The 25,439-nt window shown below is 52.2% G+C and overlaps 9 protein-coding genes across 9 annotated transcripts; 4 read left to right on the forward strand and 5 right to left on the reverse strand.

The window, feature by feature from the left end:
• Positions 1 to 4,422: 4,422 nt before the first annotated feature.
• NUU61_003891 (uncharacterized protein) lies at positions 4,423 to 8,079 on the reverse strand (the record flags this gene model as incomplete). The annotated part of the gene is made up of 5 exons (XM_056654473.1): positions 4,423 to 7,094; positions 7,171 to 7,218; positions 7,305 to 7,384; positions 7,442 to 7,980; positions 8,056 to 8,079. The coding sequence occupies 5 exons, from the start codon at positions 8,077 to 8,079 to the stop codon at positions 4,423 to 4,425; spliced, it is 3,363 nt and encodes a 1,120-aa protein (XP_056512500.1).
• A 507-nt stretch (positions 8,080 to 8,586) lies between these two features.
• Positions 8,587 to 9,109, forward strand: NUU61_003892 (NADH dehydrogenase [ubiquinone] 1 alpha subcomplex subunit 1; the record flags this gene model as incomplete). Its single annotated transcript, XM_056654474.1, has 5 exons — positions 8,587 to 8,634; positions 8,687 to 8,779; positions 8,850 to 8,853; positions 8,934 to 9,028; positions 9,089 to 9,109. The coding sequence occupies 5 exons, from the start codon at positions 8,587 to 8,589 to the stop codon at positions 9,107 to 9,109; spliced, it is 261 nt and encodes an 86-aa protein (XP_056512501.1).
• A 152-nt stretch (positions 9,110 to 9,261) lies between these two features.
• On the reverse strand, positions 9,262 to 10,769 carry NUU61_003893 (arylamine N-acetyltransferase family protein; the record flags this gene model as incomplete). The annotated part of the gene is made up of 4 exons (XM_056654475.1): positions 9,262 to 9,783; positions 9,867 to 9,912; positions 9,980 to 10,387; positions 10,759 to 10,769. The coding sequence occupies 4 exons, from the start codon at positions 10,767 to 10,769 to the stop codon at positions 9,262 to 9,264; spliced, it is 987 nt and encodes a 328-aa protein (XP_056512502.1).
• Positions 10,770 to 11,040: 271 nt separating this feature from the next.
• On the forward strand, positions 11,041 to 12,080 carry NUU61_003894 (RraA family protein; the record flags this gene model as incomplete). The annotated part of the gene is made up of 5 exons (XM_056654476.1): positions 11,041 to 11,094; positions 11,166 to 11,241; positions 11,303 to 11,652; positions 11,741 to 11,839; positions 11,904 to 12,080. 5 exons carry the CDS (start codon positions 11,041 to 11,043, stop codon positions 12,078 to 12,080), a joined length of 756 nt encoding a protein of 251 aa, XP_056512503.1.
• Positions 12,081 to 12,288: 208 nt separating this feature from the next.
• On the reverse strand, positions 12,289 to 13,877 carry NUU61_003895 (3-ketoacyl-coA thiolase peroxisomal A precursor; the record flags this gene model as incomplete). Its single annotated transcript, XM_056654477.1, has 4 exons — positions 12,289 to 12,943; positions 13,006 to 13,537; positions 13,623 to 13,728; positions 13,776 to 13,877. The coding sequence occupies 4 exons, from the start codon at positions 13,875 to 13,877 to the stop codon at positions 12,289 to 12,291; spliced, it is 1,395 nt and encodes a 464-aa protein (XP_056512504.1).
• Positions 13,878 to 15,986: 2,109 nt separating this feature from the next.
• On the forward strand, positions 15,987 to 16,788 carry NUU61_003896 (uncharacterized protein; the record flags this gene model as incomplete). The annotated part of the gene is made up of 3 exons (XM_056654478.1): positions 15,987 to 16,055; positions 16,158 to 16,515; positions 16,631 to 16,788. The coding sequence occupies 3 exons, from the start codon at positions 15,987 to 15,989 to the stop codon at positions 16,786 to 16,788; spliced, it is 585 nt and encodes a 194-aa protein (XP_056512505.1).
• A 595-nt stretch (positions 16,789 to 17,383) lies between these two features.
• NUU61_003897 (uncharacterized protein) lies at positions 17,384 to 20,070 on the reverse strand (the record flags this gene model as incomplete). The annotated part of the gene is made up of 4 exons (XM_056654479.1): positions 17,384 to 17,917; positions 17,965 to 18,340; positions 18,394 to 18,971; positions 19,024 to 20,070. 4 exons carry the CDS (start codon positions 20,068 to 20,070, stop codon positions 17,384 to 17,386), a joined length of 2,535 nt encoding a protein of 844 aa, XP_056512506.1.
• Positions 20,071 to 21,289: 1,219 nt separating this feature from the next.
• NUU61_003898 (uncharacterized protein) lies at positions 21,290 to 23,133 on the forward strand (the record flags this gene model as incomplete). The annotated part of the gene is made up of 4 exons (XM_056654480.1): positions 21,290 to 21,928; positions 21,986 to 22,257; positions 22,318 to 22,906; positions 22,984 to 23,133. 4 exons carry the CDS (start codon positions 21,290 to 21,292, stop codon positions 23,131 to 23,133), a joined length of 1,650 nt encoding a protein of 549 aa, XP_056512507.1.
• Positions 23,134 to 23,390: 257 nt separating this feature from the next.
• On the reverse strand, positions 23,391 to 24,130 carry NUU61_003899 (putative SNF7 family protein (Cta1); the record flags this gene model as incomplete). The annotated part of the gene is made up of 2 exons (XM_056654481.1): positions 23,391 to 23,975; positions 24,065 to 24,130. The coding sequence occupies 2 exons, from the start codon at positions 24,128 to 24,130 to the stop codon at positions 23,391 to 23,393; spliced, it is 651 nt and encodes a 216-aa protein (XP_056512508.1).
• Between the last annotated feature and the right edge of the window lie 1,309 nt (positions 24,131 to 25,439).

Raw genomic sequence — 25,439 nt, forward strand, 5'->3', positions numbered from 1 at the left:
GGATGTCATTCACAGTATACTCTCTTATGTCATCCACGTTCCATCCATGGATGCCGTGCGAGAGCTCATACCATAAAAAAAAGGCAGAAAGGGGGGGTCCACCCGATCTCGGTTGATTCAACCCCATGCCATGAACACAATCCTCGAGGAAAACATTCGAGCTTACCTGGATTATCTTCCTTGTCTTTTCTTGCCTTGTGTTTGTTTCTTCTGTTTCTCTGCGAGTTTGCCTCGGGCGTTGGCCGTGCAAACACTCGTTGCGTGTTTGGATTGCGGGGCTCCTGACACGAAGACTCGCTTTGGGTACCCGGTCGCCTCGAGGATCCAGATGGTGTCGCGAACACTTAAAAGACGGTCGTGGATTGAAACAACTCGTTCTCCTTTCAATCACCGCAGTTGTGGCAGAGATACACCCAAGATAGGGCAATGCGCAATGGCAAGTCGCAAAGGTTGAGAGCGCCGACAGCACGTTATCGCGACAAGAGACGGCACCGAATTGCATGCTCCATAATGCGACAGAGAGAAAAGAAACAGGTGTCAAGGGTCGCCAGGGGGAGAGAGCACTTGAAAAAACGAAGAGAGAAAAAGAAGGGAAACCTCCCGAGGTGACAAAAGTCGCATGTTAGGGGGAAGCGAAACCCATCGCACTTAATTTTTCTCTCTCTTAGGGTTGATGCGTCACATTGCCTGTGTGTCATGCAGGCTGAGATCCTGGGATGCAGTCACCTGTATGAAGACCACCTTCTGTCGGAAACGGGAGACTCTGGTTGGTCCTGAGGAACGGAGATCGCTCGACCAAGCTATGGGGCCGAGGTATAAACCAGTGCAGCCGGACCTGGAACTGCGCGATCGGGCATTGTGCATTCGAGAGACGAATCAATTCGGTGGCCTCGGCAGGGTGGAGCAACTGACTTCGACGCCACCAGAGACTCCGTTGTTCTCTGCGCCACAAGTGGCCCGTCATGGATGCCATTGCGGCTGAAGATGTCATGCTGAGCGTGGGGTCAACTTGTCCTTAGAGAGGGGCTATCCTTGCCTGTGCCCGGCTGCATCGACGGTGTATGCAAGTCCCTAATTTCCCCAGGGGATGGACTTGAAATGGAATCGTCTTTTGCCCGTCCCTTTTCAGAAGGGTACATCTTCGGCGAAACTCTTGGCGACAGATAGGGACAGGGAGAGGGGATCACCATTGCCACTAGATTTGACGGAGACATGGCTGCAGCTGCAGCTGCAGCCATGACATGTGGTTTGTCAGCCAAACTGGATCCATCTCCGCATCGCAAGGAGTGGTAGCAGCGATGATCATGCAAGGGTGAAGTTGGAGGCCCATCCAATGCGCCTGGAGAGAGCCGATCAGTCAAGAAAAGTCCCGCTGCATTGTGGCAGGGCAAGTGGCTGGCGAAAAAAAAAAAATTGGGGCCCCGCATCAAGAGATTTCTTTCCTCGCCAACATGATGCGGTGAATGGGTGAGTCAGGAAAGAAGTGGTCCACGGTTGCTGGTGTATGGAGGAAAAGGAAAAAAGAGGATGAGCGAGATGAGCGAGATGAAGAAAGGAAAGAAAACATGACAGGGAGATGGGCCCTTTGTTGACTCTACGCTCCCATGCATCTCGGATGGTTCCCCCAGGAGTCGGTAGACTGAGGATCACACATGCAATCCATAGCTCAGACCACACTGTGAACCCTGGGACCTGTCATGTCTGCATTTGACTTCCGGGACTTGGATCCGAGTGCAGTCAAAAGAACCAGCATCCAACTCACACCTAGGAGGGAAAGCCAGCATGGCCTGTTGGAACACAGAGCCATTGGGGTCTAGCGTCATCCTCCATGACTCTGAGAACATGACATGGAGAAAGAAGAGGACTGAAAAGGAGGGAGAGCAAGAGAAAAGGAAAGGAAAGGAAAATCGAACAAGAAGTTGGAAAGGGAAAAGGAACAAAAAAGTGAAATGCCCAAGGCAAATTTTTTTGGCCTGAATTTTTTTTTTCTTTTTTCGGTTTTTTCGCCTTCGCGACTCCATTCCGACTCCAACGTGCCTAGGGATTATTCCCTGATCTGGCGGGGAACCCACCGACCCAGAGAACCGGGTCATGGACTTTGTTTTCTTCTCTGCCCATGTTATTTTATCTTTCTCTGGTTTTTCGGGGCGGGGGCACTTGGGGCAGACTTCGCGTAGGTGCAGCGAGTCAAACGCACGATGAAGTGGACTATGGGGGCGGGAGGGAAACTTTAGCCGTAGAAAAGTGTCGGTGAGCAGACTTATAGTGAGACTATAGAGTCACTGTAGACATAGCTCATCTATGTTTTTTGTAGGTCCCATGAATCTGACAGCGGCATCTCCGTCGTGAACCAATGGACTGGCTGGGCGCTACTGCGTTATGCTTAAATGGCGACCCTGCGATGGTTCCGTGGTGGTTTGGAATTGGATCCATGGTTGGCGCTGTCAGGCGTGGCTTTGACCGTCGATCTGCCGATCGTGCAGTTGGTCAATGTGTAGCCTACCCATGTAAAATATATTATCAGCCTTGTCAATTATTAGTAGTCAATTAACGAGGTCGCGATCTTCATTCTGCTCTTTTTTGGGATCACACGCCCAGTCTTCTGGGTATTCAAGCATAAGGCCTTGCTAATTGGGCAGTAGCTTAGCATATATCTCAAGAATCCAAAGGGCAAATCATACTAGATGGCAGCTAGAGATATAACGAGTAAATAAGGGGAGCTATTTGGCTTATCAGGTTTGGCTAGGCATTGGTTGACAAACGATTAGCAGCTAGTTGACAGTCAAGAAATGAAGTAGATTCCCATCCCCTAGTCATACAAGAAATTACAACTAGATAATTAACTTATGTAGAAGCATTTTAATAGAACACCGAAATGGATCAGCAGAACCATTTCTCGTTTCCCCCTCGATTGCCTACAAATATAGTAACGGTTATGTCCACGGTCATTGTTATTGTTATGGTCCGAAGTATTCCCCCTCGGCGGTGTATATATACGAGATACTCTCGTACCACCCAGCAATCTTCTATGCCCCACAACACTATCCATGCTTCGGACCAATATACCTTAACCTGATTTATCAGTAATTTGAATGTATTCCCTTGCTTTATCCATGTCCCCTCGGGTAGCCCGCACCAGCAACACTATTCCTTCGCCGTCCGAAGAGGAGAGTGGTTATATATAGTGTAGTGGGCTTTTTCCTAGCAGATATCTCTGTTTTCGTTGAATCCCACAATACCTAAATTTACGACTAAGAAATGTATCATCACTAATTATGTGTATGAACATTTATATGGATTAACCATAAAAATAGGAATAGATATCCGTTTATGCCTCAACATACGACAAAGAAAAATGAGGTTGGTGGATAGAGAAAACTTTTTAGATATCATTAATTCCGGGTCTCCTTTATCACTACTGCATCGGTGGTGTAGCGGTAACATCGTTGCCTTCCACTCAAAAAGAGCGACAGCAATGGCTCCGGGTTCGACTCCCGGCCGATGCATAATTTTTCGCGCTATTTTTTTTCTTAGATTTTATTTTATTTTATCTTTCTCTTATCCCACCCAACTTAAATTGAAAGAAGAGAGAGAGAGAGGTTATTATTTAGTTAGGTCTTTTATTTAGTAGATATCCCATGACTTATCGCGGGAATATGTCAACACTCCGTTGCGCCCCTGACCGAACCCTTTTCTGTCTCTTCTATGCACCCAACCTAATTAGGTATACAGTACCTACTACTACTCTTATCTAGCTACTCCATGGGTTCTTGGATGTCGTTATTTAAGGTACCTCCATCGTCCTAGACACCGACCCAGTATATATTTTACAGAGCTACTCTTCATCTTTCTGTAAGGACTAATCAAAAACCCGACATGTCTAAGTCCATTCCTGAAGGCCATTATTAAATCACACTGTCTGCTAGATGTCAAGGCTTTCTGCAAACCCGCTATTCCATACATGCGACACTGCATCTACTCAACATGATGCATTCGAGAAGAGACGCTATTCCGACACTGTACCAATTCATCACTCAAATCAAAGACAGAAACGAAAAAACAACAACCAAGTATAAACGCCGAGCTCCTCACCCACGCTCCTTGCTGCACAAGAAAAAAGAAACAGACAAGTACCGAATAGCGACCACCGAAGCTTCACAGAAGGATATCTGGATACCCCAGGACTGTCCCCATAGCAGGCAAACCGAGCGACTTCTGAAAGAGAAAAAAAAAAAAAAAAAAAAAAAAAAAAACACAAAGACAAATTAAACCCGACAATGAGAACAACATAAGACAAACAAATATGGAACAAAACGCCCTGTCCACATGCGTTAAACTGCTTTGCACGCCAAAAGAAAGATCCATTAGTTTCCCTCGGAGCGAAAAAAAACCACATGAACTTGAACTTCATTCATCCAGTGATCATGTCTCCATCACAACGTCGCCGTCCACTTCAAACTCGGCGTCAGCGTCCGCATCGGCATCGACATAATCATCCACGGCCATGTCACTGGTCTCAGCTGGAGCCTTGGTACCATTGACCTTGGCATCTTTGCGAGACGTCGAGTTGGAATCGGCAGGAATCACCACCTGAACCTTCTCAACCAACGCCTTTCGATTGACCGACCGAGGTGTTTTGGGGTGATCATTGGATAGATTGGAAGCGGCTGTTTCCGGGGACCGTGATGTGGACTTTAACTTATTCTTCTCAGGGGTCTTGGGGCTGCCATTTCCAACAGGTGGCTCAATGGTGTCCACCCCGTTGGTCTCGATCCGTTCCTCTGCTTCATTGTCGCCGTTGACATTTTCTAGGGGTTGGCCCTCGTCTGCAACTCCATCTACTGCGAGTCCCAATTCTTGGGCGTCTGGGTTATGCACGGCTCCATCGTCGACAAGTTCGCTTTGCTCCGCCTCGAGGCCATTGATTTGGGTCGGGGTACCCTCTGCCCCGGGAGATTCGGTCAGCTTGGCACTGCGGCCGCGACGGACACTGGACGTGTTGCCTGTGGGGGTGAGCATCGGCAGCGCGGAGGCTCGGCGCGGGGTGGTGCGACCGCTAGTGCGGGTTGCGGTCGGGGTCATTGATGGCCGGGGGTTGGCTTTGTGGCTGTTGGGACGACCGGCCTTGCGTTTGGAAGGAGCGGGGACATGGACGGGTGGCCAGAGCTCGAACCGAGAGGGAGGTATCCCTGCGGCAGGGTTGGGCGCTGGCAAAGTCTCCGAGCTACCGGGCGTGGCGGATTGATGGACGCCGTTTGTTTGGGGCAGGGCGGTCGTTGAAGGTGGCCCAGCAGATCCCTCAAGCTCTGCGCCCGTTCCGTTGGCTGTGGGGGCATCGGCGGCATCTGCAGCTTCTTCCTCTTCCTCGTCAGGGTCTTCTCGAGGTGCAACTGCATGCAGAGGAGCCCTATCGAACTGAGACTGGTTGCTACGGCCCATGATGTATGGGGTCCACAGCAGCGCGTCAGGGTTGAGCTGAACGTAGCCCTTGTTCTCCCAGTGACTGATCACCTCTTCGAAATACTTATGATCAAGACGGAAAGCGTAGGCTTTGGTAATGGGGTCCCGCACCAGCGCTCGCAGCCCCTCGAGCGCCGAGACGATGTCATCGGCCGTCATCCCCGTCCGATCGGACAGATCTGCAATGCTGACAGGGCCCTTCAGATCGCGAAGTTGGTATGACAGGATCAGGCGCCAGTAATTGCGATACGACACTAGACCCATGTCGGAGAGTGGTTTCTCAGGCGATCCATTCTTGCCTTCGATGCGTGTGAGGAGGTATGAGAAGTCGATGAGAAGGTTTCCGTAGCCTTTGCGTTGGTGGATAGGAAGGGTGAGAATGCAAGAGACATTGTTGGCCGAGCTCGGCCGTTTTTCTTTGCTGAAATAACCAACGAAATGGCAGCCCAAATCGTCGTATTCGGTCATCACGTAGAAAAGGAATGGCTCGACATCATAGTAAAGGGTTTTGGAGCCCAAGAAGAGCTTGGCAAGAAGACAAAGATTTTGACAGTAGACGGGGTTCTTTCGCCCATCAACCTCGAAGATAGAAATGGAGCCATAACGATAGATCTCGTCGCCGGGCGGGTTCTTCGCCGGACATTTGAGTTTGTGGCGCCAGGCGACGTAGTCCGAGTTCATGTATTTGAGACAGAACTCGCAAATGTACAGCACGCGGTTGCGACTATATTCCTCGGGATATGGTGCTGCATACCAGGTTTCGATTTCGTAGCCACCAAAATTGATGTTTTTGATTTTCGAAGGAGGACCAGACACCTTCTGCGATGCGGTCGGCATGGCTTCGCCGTTGAGCTCTGCCTCGCGAACCCTGCGCTGCCATTCATATTCAGCCATCTGGCGAGCTTGCTCGAAGCGGTCGCGGTCGAATTGGGTCGGCAGTGTCTTGGACGTATCGGCCTCGGCTTCCGACAAAATACCGCCATACGGCTTGGACTTGAGGTCATCGACTTCTCGATCGTGAAAGGGAGTGAAAGGGGTAGTGTAGGGTGCGGGGGGAATAGGAGCAAAATGGGCCAGGGGCTCTTGTGTGGCAGGCGGCGGCTTGGGTTGCTTCTTCTTTTTCTTTCGCTGCGGTCGGCTTTGGGTGCTGAGAATCTTGGTTACCTTCCCTTCATCAAGCCGGAAGCTGACAACTAATTTCCCCTGCTGCCTGGAGACAACTCGACAATGTTCTCGGTCGGCTCCACGGGTGCGCCGAGCACGAACGGGACGTCCTCGAGCGGGAGATTGTGACTCGGTATCGCCAGTGCCGTCACCACCTTGGAAGGCCGGATCAGTCAAATCCGGCTGAGCTGACCGAAATGATGTTTGCCGTAGTCTCTTGCGAAGGACAGGGACATGCTCTTCCACTTCCATCGAGGCTTTCCGCTTGCGCAGCGACCGCGAGCTATTAAGCAACTCATCATCGACGGCGGTGTCGAAGATAGAGTGGAACCCCGAGTCGTGTTTTCCACTATGGGCAGGCAAAAGCTCCCTCGGCAAATGCGGCGCTCCAGCCTTGGACTGTGGCGCCGAAACACCGACGGAATCCGGCCCCAAGTTCTGGCGAACGCAAGTGGGACATCTCCAGGGATCTGCATCGTCGGAGGTTAGCATGTGGATCCGCCAGATGTAAACACCAATTTCGAGTCAACTTTAAATTCTTCTTACCTTCAGTATCGTGGAATGCCTCTTGTTCACGGGCGCATTGGCGATGGGCTGTCGGGATGCCGAGTCAGTCAAGGTCCAAAGAATTCGGGGTTGGGCGAAGCTTTCGCTCGGCCCCCGCAAAGTATCACACATACAATGATCGCCACACACTGTACAGGTCAGATATTCCTCAAACTCCTCGCTGGGGTCGTGTTCCTCATCCTGGTTACAGAACCTATCAGGTTGTTGTTAGCATCGAAGATATTTGCTCATGCCTGGGATCTCGACTCACATGCAATTGGAGCGACTGCGGTTATCGCCCTCGATATCCTCCCGGCCATTGCTTTCTGCTTCCCAATCCTCTTCGGCCTCTGACTCCTGGTCGCTCGCCTCCGATTGCGAAGCATCGTGGTCATTATCATCCTCAAATGCGGGATCGGCATCTGCGTCGGCTGCTTCAAAATCGGCATCCTCCTCATCGGAAGACGCGCCGGCATCGGGAAGCTTCACAGCACCAACAGGTTCAGCGTCGTCGTCGCCACCGTTTTGTTCATCCATAGCGTCAGCGCACAATGCCTCTTCGTTCACGCCACCGTCACCATTCTCCTCAGCAACCTCCCCGGAATATGCTCGGTGAACCGCGTCCTGGAGCTGCTGATCCATCTGATACAAGTCTGTTTCCTCTTCGCCCTCGGCATCCAGGTCGCTGTCCACCTGGTCCACAGGCCGGTCGAGCTTTCCCGGATCATCGTTCGCCGGCGACACGGTCGCCGCCATTATGTAAGTCAGCGCAGCTGCCAGGTCGAGTCCAGCACAGTAGTTGTTTTGCGCCTGAGCAAATCGACAGCTCGTTCGTTTTGTTTGAGAAGGTCCAACCGAATACGGTTACTGTGGCACCCCGCTCACGTCGGCGGTGATCCGAGGGTACATCTGGAGCGCAAGCGGGTGCGAGGAAGGTGTGGGGGAAGTAAATCAGCAGTTGAAACACACTCCTTGGACAAAGATTAGAGCACAGGTTCGCAGGGCGCAGATCAGTTGCTAGAGAAGACGAGAGGTGTCAGTCCGCCGCTGGGGGGTTCAAGCATGGCAAACGCGCGTCGCGCCGATAAGGGGGACTCACCCCGAGATTGAACCAGTGCAAGCCTGAGTGGGAAAGAAAACGAGACGCGTCGAAGAACAACCCACGCTCGGCGGTGCCTATGGCAATCGAATATCGGTCCTCACGCCCCTTTGTCCTGAGTGTCGTTGCAGGGCGCTGACTCATCGCAGCTAAACCGCTTTGGGGGGCGACAGACCTCTACCCCGACGCCTGGCAGGTTCCCCTCCGCCTCTTCCCTCCAGTTACTCTCGAGACTTGGTCTGTGACCGGCTGAATTGGTTTTTGCTGCTCTTATTTTAACTTGGCCTCTGCACCGACATTTCTCGCGACCACACGTCATGGGTGTTCCCTTCGAGACCCTGATCCCTTACGGGATTATCATCGGCGTGCGTGTTATTCGTCAGTCCGTTCCGAGCTACTATTCACCATTTTCTACAGATGTTTACTGCCACGGGCGCTGGCCTCTATACTGTCAAGCGCTGGGCCAACGATGGCAAGAAGGCGCGCTGGAACCGGGATCTGTGGGATCGGGTAAGTTGAACTCTTCCTCCGTGCCGTCGGCCGGACCTTGCGCAGAATGTGTTGACTAACTCTTATGCAGCAAAGTAAGTCATCATAAACAATTCGAGGGGCATTGAATTGTTGGAAAGAGGGATTGAGCGAGGCTGACGATACACTGCAACAGTGATGGAGCGAGACCTGCGAATCACTGGTTCATGGAGAGGACAGTCGAGCAATCACCAAGCACCCAAGGGATTCGAAGTCAGCAACCCGTGGAAGGTATGAATTTCGACTGAATGGCTTTCCAAAGATTGGCTTGGATGCTAATCGTATATACAGCTCGAGAAGCGGATTTACTAGATCAAAATTGCAACGCCTTTCTCTTACGTTTTATTCTATGTCTGCGTCTCTCGACTGTTTCTGGACAACTATACATATGCACCGCAACTTCTTCAGAAACATCGCTGTACCATACCATTGATCCTGCTCGTGTGTTCTGGCCATCCAGTAGTCTACTCCGCCGGTCCTGATTTGAGTTCTGAGACCATGCCCCGGATCCCTTGGATTTCCGTCTCGTAGAGATGCATATCAAAATGTTCCGCTAGAGCATGGACTCGGTCATCTTCAGTTCGGAGCACCTGCAGAATCTCCGACTGCCCATGCACCCGGCGCTTCACCTCTTTCCCTGATAATATACACTGCCCGATGACCTCCTTGGTAGTCTGGTCGAGGACCATCCGCGTGCAGACAACTGTCTGGGTAAACCAGCTGGTCCGTTTTTGGCTCGTAGAAAAGTTCATGACTCCAAAGTCCTGCGGTAGGAACTCGACATCGGAAAAGCAGTAGTTCGGCAGCCAGTTGCTCTCTGGGTTATATCTTGTCTGGTAGATCCAGACCCGTTGGGTTGGGTCGGTGAATTCGATGATGCTGTCTCGGATTAGGCGCATTTCCGAGGGTCGAATGCAGGTTGCAGTGGCGCCCTCTTGCAGGGGCAGTGGAGCTGTGGGATTGTTATTCCCAAACCCGACGTCAACCTATTCAGGCGTTAAGTCTCCCAAATCATACGTAGGTGGTTCTATACCACCAGGGCTAGGCATATTGGAGGTTGGTTACTCACCATATACTTGGCTCCATCGATAATCACAATCAAGATCATATGCCCGCTTGGCTCGCGCGTCAGTACAGACTCCTGGAAATCATCTCGGTGGAGACAATGGCAGAAGCACCTACAGAGACACATATAGTCCATTGTCCACCCCCGTCGCCGCGGCCTGACTCACTCGTCCTCCGGTGGCATACACCCGATACCCGAGGGAGCGTAGGACAACAAGAAAGAACCCCGTGTTCTCCATGCAGTACCCATCGAGACGGCGCTCGACCATCTTCTCGTACAGACTCTGAGGGTGCAGAGAAATGGTATGGTGTTGCGAGTAGTGCAGTGCCGAGTTGCCCCAGGGAATGGCGGCGAGATGCAGTTTCTGTAGAGTTGACAGTGCATCTAGCTCATTGTCTTTAATGCTCTGGCGAACATAATGCAAAGGGGAACTCTTCGATGGGATAGATTGCGAGTACCCGATTCGTTGCAGGTATGACTCGAGCTGGTCGTCGGTGTATGTCGGGTGTTGGGGGGCATTGTTGCTGGATGGCTGTTCGCAGTGTATACGGGTGTTTTTGTATCTTCCCACACGGGCACTCCAGTGCTAGGGAATATTCAACTAGATAACGGAGCTCGGTGCTGAACAGCGGAATATTTCCTTCAGATGGAAATTAGAATTTGATGACCAATTGGCCTTCCCCACAGTTCCCCGCGCGACGGAGTGGTTTGGCCGGGGAGATATATAGAGGTAGTAGAGATATGGTTGGAACTTGACCGGAGTGCTATATAGGTCTCATTTTTCATTTCAATTGCAAACATCACTACCTAGTATTGCCTTTGATCTGCTGTGCAGCGCTGGATATGCGAGTTTATCGCGAGTGGGTCATCCTCGGCTATGTCATAGATGGCATACATCCATTGCATGGTGATTGAAGACTTGGAGGAAGAGAGATTAATAAATTGGTAAAATAATCAAGTAAGAAGTTAATCTCTAGATATACATAGACATGTCCATGCGTAAATATAAGACGGGGGGTTGTACGACAGCCGATCTATAAGCTCCGATGATGTCCGGGCCACCGGATATGTGCTTGGATCGACCGAAATACAACCCCCTTCTTTTGTCTCTTGTCTCTTTTCAACTCCCATTGAGTCTTGTCTTACCTAAAAATCTCTCCTTTGTTCCCCAGAGACAATGGCTGCCCTCGCCACCCAACTAGCGACATTGGAGAACTACTCGGCCTGCGATGTAAGTCTGGATACCTTTTCAACAATAGTCTCTTCACATGATGTCTTCAGCGGCTGAAAGTATCATTGCAGGTCTCAGACGCCCTCATCAAGCTCCAAAAGATCCCAGCAGGCGATACCGCACGAGCCGGCCACCTCGCCGATTTAGGTACTTCACCTTTTTCCAACAACAACCCAATCTATACCCCATTAACCACCCAGCGAAATAGTCCCCTTCTCCCCCACCACCGGCCGAAACGAAACAACACCCAATATCGCCGCCCCCGCAACAACCTTCCAATTCATCCCCAAAGACACCCACCCACCCGCCATCGCCACAGACAACCCCGACACCTACGGTTTCCCGCCGGGCAAGCACTGGGTCGACTATGCAGGCGACTACGCCGCGGCCGACCCCTCCAAGGCCGGATCCATCGTCGTGATCGAGCAACCCGAGGCGCAGCACTGCGCGGTCACGGGTGGGATTATGGCGACGCGGATGAAGGTGCTGGGGATTAAGGCTGCGGTCGTGGGGGGTCGGGTGCGGGATTTGAGGGAGTTGAGGGCGACTCGGCTTCCGGTTTGTTTTACTTCCCTTATCCTATTATATTGTTATATATGCGATATTCTCGCTAATGTCTGTTCTTTTTTTTTTTGTTGCTGTATAGATCTGGGCGCGCGCTACTTCGACTGTTGGCACGAATGCCGAGGCTAAGCCCGGGGCCCGTAATGTGCCGATTAATGTTGGTGGCGTGACTGTGTCGCCTGTATGTGTTGTGCTTTCTTTTGTCTTTGCTTGGGTCCTGTCGAGATACTTACGATTTGTTGCAGGGCGACATTGTCTTCTGTGATCCCCTGGAAGGCGTCGTGGTTATTCCACGCGACTTACTCGGCGCTGTCCTGGATAACTTGCCCAAATTGACCGGCATGGATGACAAGGCCAAGGAAGCAGTGGCCATGGGGATGCCAGTCATGGATGCATTTAAGAAGTTCCGGTCGCCGTTATAATATGCAAACAATGTTCATATTCCGAAACTTATCGGACAGGATCTACGAAGTGTTGGTGGTGCGCAAGAAACAATCAAGTGTACATCAAGCCAGTCTCGTGGTATTCAGGTATTCAATACATCCAAGAATCCGTGGATATAAACGGAAGGAAAGCAAACAAAATAAACAATCGCTGTGCAATGTACAAATAACATCATCATACCAGCGTTTACTCGGCCACCCAGACAGCAGCCATGCCCATACCGGTACCGACGCACATACTCGTCACGCCGATCTTCTTGTTTGTGCGGTTGAGCTCGGTCAGAAGCGTGCTGACCTGCCGGGAACCGGTGCAGCCGAGTGGGTGACCAAAGGCGATAGCACCGCCCTTGGGGTTAACCTTCTCCTGGGACAGGCCCAGTTCATTGGCGCACCAGACACACTGCGAGGCAAAGGCCTCGTTGATCTCGAAGATGTCGACATCATCCTTGGTAATGCCGGCCTTCTCCAGGGCGACGGGGATGGCCTTCCAGGGGCCGACGCCCATGAGCAGCGGCTTGACACCCACCACGCTGGCGGCGACGTACTTGCCAATGATCTTCTGGCCCAGGCGCTCGGCGGTGGATCGCTTCATGAGCAGGACGGCGGCGGCACCGTCGGAGATCTGGGAAGCGTTGCCGGCGTGGATCGAGCCGTCCTTGGCGAACGCGGGGCGGATCTTGCCCAGCGACTCCGCGGTGATGCCTTCACGGATTCCGTCGTCGGCCTTGACGGTGATGGTCTTTTCCTCGTTGGTCTTGGGGTCCACCCACTTGACCTCGAGCGGGGCAATCTCCTCGTTGAAGAGACCGGCCTTCTGGGCCTTGAGGGCTTTTGGTACGAGGCTGCCGCGAAGGCATCCTGCTGCGCGCGACTGATCTTGCGGTCCTTGGCCATGTCCTCTGACAGAACACCCATGGGGACCTTGCAGTTGGCAGACTCGGGGTGGTTTTCAAGGAGCTCGGAGAACTCGGTCACGGCACCGGGGCCATACTGGGAAGTCATGCTCTCGACACCCGCGCCAATACCGACATCGATCATACCCGACTTCAAAGCGTTGGCAATATCAACGACTGCCTGCAGACCGCTGGAGCACTGACGGTTCAGACTCCTGACGGCCGTAGACTCAGGGAAACCAGCCACGAGAGCGGCCGCACGGAACTCGGTGGCACCGCCACCGGGAGGAAGAACGGAGCCAACGGCGACATCCTCAACGGCTTGAGGATCGATGCCGCTCTTGTTGATGACGGCCTTGAAAACACCGGCCAGCAGGTCGGCAGCAGCAGTGTCCTTGAAGCCACCCTTGCCACCCTTGGTGAGGGCAGTGCGCAGGGCGCATGTCACGACAATGTCATCGGGGTGCTTCTCGGTGAGGGCGGCGGCTCCCTTCTTGCCACCGCGGCCGAAGTGGGAGGAAACCTGGGACAGACGTTGCTGGGCTGAACAGGAAAGTTAGCCTGGGGGTTTCTGGGGTAGACTTGCAAAAAGCAGCCATTTATATACAGTAGCATGGGGAATGCTCACCGGAAGACATGACGTCAATGTGGGATGGGGACTGAGGGAAGGGTCTGGAGAGGAAGAAATCAGAAATGAAGGTCAAGAGGTAAGCACCGACACCCGGGGAGATGCTCTTTAATAAAGCAGAAGCGTGGAGTCGGTGATATTTCCCCTTTGAACACCGCGGGCGGCGTCGCAGTTGCCAAAGAGCCGAGGTCCATCTTCCCGCATCATCGTTGATCCGAGCTTAGTCACGGGACCCGACCGACGGTTGCGGAGCATGTGAATCTTGTGATTCTTCTGTCCCTAACATCTTTCATTATTATTCTCCATTATTATGAGGACTCGAATTATGAACTGCATGTGTCACGACGTCATGGTCGGGACAGCCGTGGCCCGAGTCGTGTCAACGATGCCGGGCAACTTAGCGCCGACACTCGTGTGATCTTGTCCCGGCCTGGATTGCGGAGACGGGCCGCCCTGCTCACCTTATTTACCACGGGGTAATGTGAACAAGGATCTTCGTCTCAGCCTTGTCCTTTTTTTCTTTTTCTTTTTGCCGACATCATGGTAGATTTCCTTCAGGACCATTCTGCAACTCACTTGTTTTTCCTGGGCGCTATTACAAACACCAGAAATAGCGTCTTCGAACGATTGGAGCATTCTCTGCCAGCTCCTGTATGATCTAATGCTGTCGAGGAAGGGCAAAAGTACTGCGCTAACACTGCAGCAAACATCTATTCGACGGACATCCATGGCCGATGCAGCTTCAGAGGGGCCCGGCGCTTATGCTGGGTCGATCTCTGAGAGAGCGGGCAGCTGCTTTTCATCACGATGGAGGGCTAGATAATTGACAATACCATTGTCGTCCTTTATTCTTTGATAATTCTCTTAATTTTCACTTGAATTTCTTCCTGGCCCATCCGAAAATCTTCAATTGCTGAAGCAATCATATCGGACGTCCAAACCCAGGTGGACATGAGTCACCTCACCATGACCAGCTTGAGCACGTTCTCGATGGTTCTTGCTGTCCTTTCAGCGGATGATATCCAACCCAATGCTCTGTTCCAGCTGGGGAAGCTGGGCGTCGCTTTCCCCATCAGTGGACCCCTGACGGCTGAACTCCCCGATCATCTACGGCGATGCACGAGTAGACCGTCTCGGTGTGATGGTCGGCTGGCGCAAGGGCAATGCTGCGTCATTGATGGCTCAGTCTACTGGCGGGCAGACCGTCGCACACTTAGCCACTTGCCTCGAGAACATGTATGGAGACGTCGCGGCTGGATGGGCCTTCCTTCGGCTTTCCCATGCCTTGCTGCAGGATTCGGCTCGCCTCAGCAGCCCCAGACAGTTAACTCAACATACAAAAGTCCTCGCAAGCAAACTGGGTGTGATCGGCTTTGGGAGGATACTTGCAAAGCACACTTGTCACATACACAAAGCATATGAGCAATTCGGACAGAAACCACCAGTCACTCTCCTGGCTACTCTGAGTCAGGATGATATGAGTGATATCTTGTCCAAATTCTCGCGTGCTTTGCAAGAAAAGAAATGTGTTGCTCGGGTACGGGGCTGCGCTAGTATGGGGTATATCTTTGCGCTCACAGTAACCCTGTTTGCGGATGATTCTATTATCACGGTATAAACCCGATCATTCATCAAGGATGGAGATCTTCTATTGTTATCGACATTACGGGCTCTCTGGGGAATACCGCACTTGAGATTCAGTGCGTGGGAAAGATCGAGTCGTTTCTAGAAATCCCGCTCAAGCCAGAACGACCCTCGCCGTCCATGAAATTCACTCACCAAGGCTACTTCTCTGCATATATGCAGCTCTATATCCTGGATCATTCACCAGCTCATCTGCGATCTGCTGTAGGATCTTAAATGGTAGGCTTTGTAGTGGCATAGTAGTGTTGGGGTTATGATGAATTTGACCAAAGTGTGGAAAGGGTGGAAAGGAAGATGAGACCAAGTCCTGAAAATTTGTAGATTTGAGATCGCTGACTTGGTATTCACTTTAAAAGCAACATTCACTTTATCTTCTATCCTCTAGATGTGGTATTCACCAGGAGCTCTACTAAAACCAGGGCGTAGAGAGCACTACTAGCAATAGAAGAATATACCCTTGAATAATGAGAGATTACGTTTTTTTAGTAAACTTTTTCTATATTCTTCCATGTCCCTTGGCAATCGTAGAATATTAATTAGTTCTACCTCAGAAGATACCTGTTCAGCGGTCATAGAGTGAAGCGTGGAACTTGGCAGCTGAGACAGCCCGCCCAACTTAATTTTGACTCCACGCGGCCGTCGACCGTCGACAAACCGCGACTTTCCTCGTCCCACCATCTTCAAGGCATATCTCAGCGCAGCGTCTGGAAATACTCCATTATGATGCGCGGAGGCTTCAATATAGCGTCAGCGCGCCTCTCACAGCTCATCGGGCCAGCACATTTCCCGGTACGTGACCAACCCCGAGGCCACCATCGAGGATGTTTCTGTTTCTGCCTCTGGTGGCAGAGTACCCCCAAAGAACGACCCGATACTAATAATATACGACAGATATCACAAAGGTCCCTTTCATTACCGAAACTCACCACCACGCGTCTCTTCACGTCCTCCACAGTCCAAAACTCACCCTCGCCTTTCCGCCTATCCTCGAACAAAGACAAGCCTTCTCCCACCTCTGATTCCACCACTTCTTCATCTTCATATTCTTCTTCGCTGCCACCAGAAGACTTCTCCGATGTCTACTACAGCCCCTACAAACCCAAGCGCCAATGGCCCCCAGACATGACCAAGCTCTCGCCGAAACACCAGTTCCGGCTCGAGCGCAAATACCGGCGGCGCGCGGCGCTCAAGTATGCGCGGCCGAAGTTTATGAAGACCGTGACTTTGGCGCAGTGGGTTGTTATCGGCTGTGAGTAATTTCCTTGGATTGTTTATTTTGCGTTTTTTTTTTTTTTTTTTTTTTTTTTTTTTTTGCTCTGGTGTCTTTTTTTATCTGGGATGACCAGCTAACTTGCCTCTTCTAGTCGTCGCCATCTATGCAGTCCTCTTCATGGAGTGGGATACCAGGGATACGCCCTTCGACGGCATCCGAGAGAGTTTCTTCTCTGCGCTGCGGACGGTGTTTTCCAGTCCGCCGCCGCCTGGGCCAGTGAGGAGGGAAAAGACTCAGGGCGAGTCGTAAAGGGGCTGCCAAACCAAGCATCTTATCTCTTCGCTTACCATCGGTAGATAGTGACACATTGGTGTCAAATACTGTACAATACACATGGGAACTACCACAGATTCAGGACGATTCATTCAATTCTCATCTCCGTGATCGGTCATCGGTCATGAGCAAATCCAGTGGGCACTACGGGCGTCGCTATACCCGAGAGAGGCTGAGGCAGCCAGCCAGGCACACGTCATAGAACAGGGCCCATTCTATGGTGCTGCTACCTCTTGTATCCTCTCCCGCCGCCTGTGCCAATACACCTGGCTTCATTACATCATGCGCGTCAGGAATTTCTCTGGACAAGGAAATGCACTCAACACCCAAAAGAACACCGGAAATGCCAACGCCGGTGAAAGCAGCAACCAATCAAGAACTCCAAGGGCAGACAGAGATAGTCACCAACCCATTACATGGGTGAGGGCTGCCTCTTGGCCCTAAAAGAAGAAGAAAAAAAGACAACAGCCCGAACGCCGAGTCATGACAACGTAGAAGCAAAGGAAAAAGAAAAGAAAAGAAAAACACAAGGGAAGAAGAGAAGAAAATTCGTTAGTGAATATGCTCAAGCTCAAAGCCAGCTGCGCAAGTCGCTGGACGGGGTCGTCGGGCCGGCAGGACGGTTGTCCGACACACCAAGAGCCAGCTCCAACTTAGGGGGCTTCTCGTCGACGAGCCCCTTCTTGGGACTCCCCGGCACCTTCTTGGGAGATTTGCAGGGAGACCCGGGCTCACCGCCGCGAGGCGGGCCTTCGCGGACGAGAGTGTAAGCCCAGCCATCGTCGACTGCAGCAGCTACCCAAATGCGCAAGCAATCATGCACAGAGAAGTAGAACTTCTCTTTGCAAGTACGCAGGCTGCAACCCATGACCTTTTCAAAACCAGAGGCGCGCAGTTCGGACCGAAGCTGGTTGCGCTCGTCGGCAGTGGGCAGGGAGGCAATGAGCCCATTCAAGAGGTCCAAATGCGCGGCAAGATAGTTGGTCGCATCCCATTCGACACCCCCGACATACGGGGCAGCGGGCACCGGCGGACGGGGCGGGGGAAGTGTCGCTGGTTGAAGGGACGCGAATCCACCGGCTTTTCCGTGAAAGAGTCGTCCGACCTGGGGAGTGGGATCACGTTCAGATGGTGGAGGAAGATCCAAAAGACCTCTTTGGTCACATTGGTCACTTCCTTGCACCACACCCGGTATGGTCGGGACTGATATATATTGGCGATGAAAGACACCGGCTGGCTGTCCTCCATCGGAGAGGGGTCTCGCAGATAGGAGAGAATGCATTCGGCACGCTTAGCAGCCATCTCGCCGGATGTAGCCGCAGAGAGATGGGTGAAGAGCAGATTGACAATAATACCCCGCGTCGTGAATTCGCTGGGTCCTTTCTTATCGTCATCGAACAGCATCTTCAGCAGAGCCGGGAAGAGCTCGCCCTCAATGGCTGTCAGATGTGCGAGAGCCACCGAGGTGGTGCAGAGAGCTTTGAGACACAGTAAGGCCTCATGGAGGAGCGTGTCCTCATGGTCCTCCCTATATATATAGTTAGCTATTGGTCTTCAATCATGCGAGAGATCAGTCCATACCGCCACTCCATCTTCATGATCCGGTAAAGGAGCTGCACGATTTCATCCATACCGCCCTCGGCGATGAACCCGTCAACCCAACTAACGGTTTCGTTTCTAAGGAGAAGACGCAGTTTGTGCACTTTGCCCACTTCCACCATTTCGGGCTTTTGGATCTCTCTCAAATAATGCACAAAGTCGGATGGATCCGATGCAGTATCCACAACAGCTGCCTCGGAAAGGGAGGTCGTAGATCCCGCTGGCGCAAGGGTCGTATAGACACCAACAGGTTGGGAGAGATCCACCGATCTTGGGCGACGGTGTGAACTCGCACTATCCGGGCGTGACTTTTTAGTCGGCGACGCGGAGCCTTTGTTGAACGAGAACCCACGACTCCTGGAGCGCGAGTGGGAGCTCTTGCGATCCTGAGATTGGCGGTCCTCCTTGGACTCTTTGCCACGTCCTCGGCGGCTGTCAGAAGTGCCCGCACTGTGAGGTGTGGTGTTTTCGGTCCGATCCTTCTGAATGAAGTCGGCCTTGATATTGGTATCCAGAGATCGCATCTTGTCTCTCATATTATGGGGAATGTTCCTCGCATCCTGGGTTATGTTAGTCGGGCCAGGAAAACTTGCATATGGAGCAGGAACGTACCAGTAACTTCTCAAACTCGCTCTCAAGATCCTTGGAATTCAGGTGCTGGTGCACATCGGCCTCTCGCTCCTTGGCATTGAACACCGAGATAGCAGCTTGCACCCGAGATAACCTCTTCTGGTTGGGCTCTTCCTTTGCCGTCGGCGGCCGAGATCCTGGGGTAGATAATTTCCGCGCTCTGTCCAGGCTTCGTTCTTTGGAACAGGCGCTATCGACGCGTTCAACGGTTTCGCTCCCACCTGACGGGGCACGCTGCAGAGGACCAAGCAGATCTTTCATCTTCCGGTTGCCTGTGAGGCAGTCTGACTTGGGGCGCGGCCTTGTGTCGCCGGGTTTGGCAAGAGATGGTTGGTGGTAATCGTAGAAGTTGCGCTGTTGGGCGGGACTGTAGCCCTTGGGAGTATAGAGGGAGACTTCCTCGGCGACAGTCCGTTGTCTGTCTGCAGTCGAGCTCTGCCTCGACCGAGTAATTGGCTGTTGGTAGTCCGACCAAACCGGGGATGGCATATTGTCGACCAGATCGGTCGGACTGCGGTTTTCCTTGTCTCGACTTTCTTTAGTCGGGCCCGCCTTGCGTCCCCGTTGAGATCGTTTCAGAATGGCCGACAGGCTATTGGCGGACTTGGTCTTCTTGGGCTTCCATTCGGAATCCTCTGGAGACGATTCCTCTGATTTGGCATCCTTCCGCTCCATGTAGCTCCTCAGTGACTTGAGGGACACTGCACTCTTCGTCTTTTTGTGCATTGTCCCCTTCTCCTCCTTAGCTCCAGACTTGGAAGTTGACATGCCTTTGTCGCCTGCGTCACTGTTTGGGATGATCTCGCCTAGTGGAAGATGGGCAGGAATAGGGCCTGACTCCTCTCCAAAGGGGAAAGGAATGGTCTTCGAGGGTTTGCCCTGGTGGAGGGACCTCGGGGCCACCGCATCATCGGCAGACTGGTTTCTTTTGTGTGCTTTGGAAGACATGATAGCCCGAAACATCGACGATCGGGTTGGGGCTCGATTCGCATCGTCGAAGATCTGAGGGCCAGAGTGGCTGGGGGCCATTGCTATCACCGTTGACCAGCAACTGGAGGCAAGCCAGAGTCAGCAAACGGAAACCGCGGAAAGGTGCAGGCCGAGACTGACGGGATATATTTTTTTTCAAAGCAACAAACAAAGGCAACAGGGCAGATGAAACTGTACAGCCCCAGATGAAAAAAGAACAATCAACGCAGGAAAACCAATGCAATGCAGATGGGATGAGAGAAAAAGAAACCAAAGAAGAAGAAGATGTGAGGAGAAAACAGAACCGGGCAGGGCTGGGGCAATATGAGGCCAAGCGGCTGCCAACAGCAACCGTCATCGAGGATTCAGATGATCCACCTCGAGTAAGGCGATCGTTGGAGTGCGGGTGGTAAACAACGTGTAAGAGCGTTGCGAGGGGCAACGGGGAGCGGTGAACGTGGGGGGGACATGTTGTCGATGGGATAATTACTGCATTAGCCTGGTATTATGATTCACAGTATTCTGAGGATTCTGATTCTCAGTACCTAATCTTTGAGGCTGCATGCATCCTTGCAGTCTTTTGTTTTGTTTCTATGTTGGCCGAATCCGGTAAACTATATACAGTGATAGCAAGAAACTCATAGGTGCTGATATAGACGAAGCACCAGGGCAGAGACAGACAGAGATTCTAAAATAAACAGTGGCTGTTTCAAAAAAAGTAATAGGATTGCTAGCGGTATTAAGAGAGTACCAAACATTATAGCCGTTGTAGTACACAATCTATACAATGTGCCTGATCAGGCCCGGGTGGTCTGGCCCCATTGCCAACGCATGTTTGTATAGTTTTTGATCCAAATGACCTTCATCTTCTGACCTCCCATTGTTTATTCATGCAGGGTACACAAGTACACACGTAGTGCAACTCTTGGGACCCAAATCCTCCGGGCTGAGAGGGTGGCAACACCTATTACCGTTTGCGACATGAGCTGTCAAGGGCGTTTAAAACGGAGACCATGATCGTCGCGGAAAAATTGAGACATGCAGAGGTGACCATTCTCTCTTTCCATAAAAAAAGGTATCCTTACGCACTGACATGCAAGAGAAATCATTCGAGTCAGGCTCCCCCGATATCGCGACTTCGGGCGGTCTCGGACCCCACAGGGTACTCTCGGGATTCTGGCGGTCGCTGATTGACATCCAAGACAAGACTCATTAAGCACCACTGGAAAGCCTTGGCAGATGTGGCAGGATCAACAATACTTCCAAGGCCATCGACACCATGAATTGCCCCTCGCGCACTGACGATACCCTCGCCCACCCCGGTTGGAACCAGAACCCCTCCACGTTGAGTCCCGACACCACCACCCGCAATGATTTCAATGGGATCGCCAATTCTCGAGTCAATCGCAAGCATGTTGATACCGGTACTGCGGCAGGAGATGATGCTCTATCCATCGACCATCGACCACATAGTCAGGAGATTCAAGATCCCGGGATCGAAAAGGTCCCCGACGGTGAAGTGACTGCGGCCTCGGGGTGCAAACCACCTTCGAGGACCAGCGGATCACCTCGCCGTCCCTTCCAAATTATTTTGACGTCTTCCTCTCTGCACTGCGCCCGGAAACTGGCCAAGTTCGCTCGTTTTATCGGGCCTGGATTTTTGATCGCGGTCGCCTACATCGACCCGGGAAACTACGCCACGGACGTTGCTGCCGGGGCCGAGTTCAAGTACGCTCTACTGTTCATCGTGCTTTTGTCCAATCTCTTTGCCATTCTCTTGCAGTCCCTGTGTGTCAAACTGGGCACGGTGACGGGTCTGAACCTGGCGGAAAACTGTCGTGAGCATCTTCCGCGGTGGGTGGTGATCATTCTGTATATTTTCGCCGAGTCCGCTATTGTTGCCACGGATATTGCAGAGGTGGGGATCAATTCTTCCCCCATGAGAATAACTAAGATATACTTATCATCGCAATAGGTCATTGGCTCAGCCATCGCGTTGAACCTGCTTCTAAACATCCCCCTGGTGGCCGGATGTGCCATCACCTTGGTCGATGTTCTCTTCCTACTCATCTTCTATCGCCCGAATGGATCCATGTGGGGTTTACGCCTGTTCGAGTTCTTCGTCATGGCGCTAGTTCTGGGAGTGGTGATATGCTTTTGCATTCAGCTCTCCCTCCTCAAGGACCAATCGGTCGGAGAGGTCTTCCGGGGCTATCTGCCATCCTCGGCGATAGTCAAATCGGAAGGGTAAGCTGATTTGATCTGACCTGGGATGAGACTAATCGCACTGACTTGATATCTCTGCAGTCTCTACCAAAGCTGTGGCATTCTCGGAGCCACAGTCATGCCGCATTCGCTCTTCCTTGGTAGTGGTGTAGTTCAACCTCGCTTGAAAGACTTTGATGTTACCTCTGGCTATGTCGAAGCCACGGTGCCTCTGGGGAGCAATGGCGGCGAAGTGGAATATCGCCCGACGATTCACGCCATTCGCAGTTGCATGAAGTACTCCATCATCGAGTTAGCGTTGTCGCTATTCACATTTGCGCTCTTCGTCAACAGCTCCATTCTCATTGTCGCGGGTGCTTCGCTGTATGGTGTCCCGGAGGGCAGCGATGCCGATCTTTTCGGGATCCACAAACTACTGACCGAGTCGATCGCTCCAGCCGCCGGCCTGATCTTTGCTCTGGCCTTGCTGCTGTCCGGCATCTCTGCCGGGATTGTCTGCACAATTGCGGGCCAGATGGTGAGCGAGGGAATGCTGAAATGGAGCATTCGACCATGGCTCCGGCGACTCATCACCCGCTCCATCAGTATCATTCCCAGCATCATCATCGCCGCCGCTGTTGGCAGACATGGACTGGACAAGACTCTCACCGCTAGCCAGGTTGTCCTGAGTGTCATCCTGCCTTTTGTTTCTGCCCCCTGATCTGGTTCACATGTTTCAACCGCTACATGACTGTGCGAACCGAGCAGCCTGGCCCAGGAGTGGACGACATTGAAGTGGCTGAAGTCCCATTTCGCAACCATTTTATCCTTTCCGTGGTATCTGTCCTTGTGTGGTTGCTCATCGCCGTGATGAATGTGGCTCTGCTGGTTCTGGTCGGGATGGGCAAGGCGTCTTAAGACTTAGGCCATATATCACAGACCCATGTGAAGGTCTCCGTGGATTCCCGGAGACAAGATAGACATTTAACTAAACGCTGCAGACAGTTCCTAGTTAATGGATACCATATGGTGGCCACTGAATGAATCAAAAAGAGCAAAAAAGATGCTTCGAAAGTGATGAGAAAAGTGCCAACTAGAATCATACTCCCAACCAACTCCGGTTGCCCTGACGCAGATGAACACCTGATTCTTCCTAAACACCCACCGAAGGCCGGTTAACCCAATCCACCAGCAGCCTCCTTGACCTTGGTCTGCTCCGGCGGCTCATCAATAAACTGCGGCGGAGCCACCTCGTCCTGCAAGAAGCTTGGCACTGCACTCTCACCCATGTTGCTCTCGAACATAGACTCTTCGCCCAGAGCCTCCAACTCAGCATCCAGCTCGGCCTCATCGACATCCTCCGGGACATCATAGGACCGCGAGATGCTCTCCTGGATCTCATTCCCGACCTCCATCAAATCGGCCATCTCATCCTGCATCTGCTCGATCTTGTCGATGTCCACCTTGCCATACTGCTTTTTCAGCTCCTTGGTTGTTGTCTTCATCGCATCCACCGTCGTCATCGTATTCTTGAGGTTGTCCTGCATCATGCCGGCCTGCTCCATGTTCCACGATTGTTGCGAGAGCTGGTCCCGCTGTGCTTCGTACTGTTTTCGGCGCTGTAGCACCTTGAGTGCTTTTTGGCGGAGCGCATTCTTGCCCGGTCCGTCACGCATCTTGGAGATCTTGGCTTGGTAGGTGGAGAGCTCAGAGTTGAGCGCGGCGAGCTTGACGTCCAGACTGGAGATGCGATTGTCGACCTGTCACAAAAGGCGGGGGAGAACGTTAGCGAGGGGCATATCCCAAAGGTTATCAGAATGATGATCATCAACATAGTATTTTCGCGTACATTCGAGATTGCACCGTCCAGCGTCGGCTTGGGGGCCGCGCTCTTCGTGCCAAACAGTCGGTTCATGGTGGCGGCCTGGTTGCGGAGGGGTAGACAAGTGATAGACAGCAATGATCTGGCGAGCGACTGTCGGTCAGGCCTGACCAGAGTGCACAATCACGGTTCACGGTACACTGAATCACTTCCGAGGGACTAGTAGCCGACCAAATCGCAGCTCTCCAGGACCACAGGCACCTGTCGACAATGCGGAGGCCGACGTCAGTGGGGCCTGAGGCGACCACACGTGATGGACTGTATTGATGCTGGAGATCTGGGGTGTATTCGCAATGATTCCCCCCCTTTTTTTAATATATATATTTTTTGATCAGGTGGGCACTATCTCATGAATAAAGAAACATGGAAGACGCCGGGAGCTCCAGATGATTTCGGTTGTCAGCTGGGCGAGATTCCGATCTATGTCTTTGGGAGTCGATTGGGCACTCGGTGGGACAAGATACAGGGCCAAGTACTGAGTACCTCACCCACCACACAAATCTGGCGTGGAGGGGCTGTACCCAGTACCCACCACGGCCATTCTCATCGAGTCCGATGCAGATGACTGGGAGGAAATGAAGGCGAATTTGGCGAAAATAGAAGAAAATAGCCAGATTGTCTCTTTCACTCTCTCTCTTAAATATCATCCTGATCTTATCTTAAGTGTGCTGTTAGCACTGGGACTGTGATCCCCCGCGCGGTGATTACATACGGTGTGTTTCCGCCCCTGCTCGCCATCGCCCAGGGATCGGTTATCGACCAGCTTCAGAGAAGGGCCTCTTCTCTCTTCCACCTCCCTCTTTTCTCTCCACTGTCTCCTTGACGGACCGGTGTTGAGTAGCTTCAACATTCTATATTGTGTCATCGAGTCTCATTGTGATTCGGTTTCTAATCCACACTTATTTCCTCCCCTTCCCCAATCCACACCGAGGAGGATCGAATTCCTCCCCTCTCTTTCTTCGTCACTCTCTTGAGATCGAAGGTATGTTGAATCGATGATTACGCCTCGGGGCTTCCTTACACTCTTCTCTGTCAACCCTCCTGGATCCCGTCTCTTCCACTGGTCGCAGGCCTTCTGTGGGAGGTCAACCCGCATCGGGTACACATCATCAGCTCCATGAGTGATGCGACCCCTCAGACACAATCGCTGAAATTTTCTCTTCAAACGACAGCGCGAGATCGCATCGATTGATATTGATTTTTACCCCCTTTTCTTCTCTTCCACCTTTTCGAAACGTGACGATCGAGCTCCACACCCCGCTCGACCTGCGTGACCTGGTCGTGTGTGTGTGTGTGTGCGTGGACGCATCGCCCTTCGGTGTATCGACCTTCCCAAGGTATT

Source organism: Penicillium alfredii (assembly GCF_028826965.1).
Source record: "Penicillium alfredii strain IBT 34128 chromosome Unknown utg000005l_segment0_segment0, whole genome shotgun sequence".
Taxonomy (NCBI): domain Eukaryota; kingdom Fungi; phylum Ascomycota; class Eurotiomycetes; order Eurotiales; family Aspergillaceae; genus Penicillium; species Penicillium alfredii.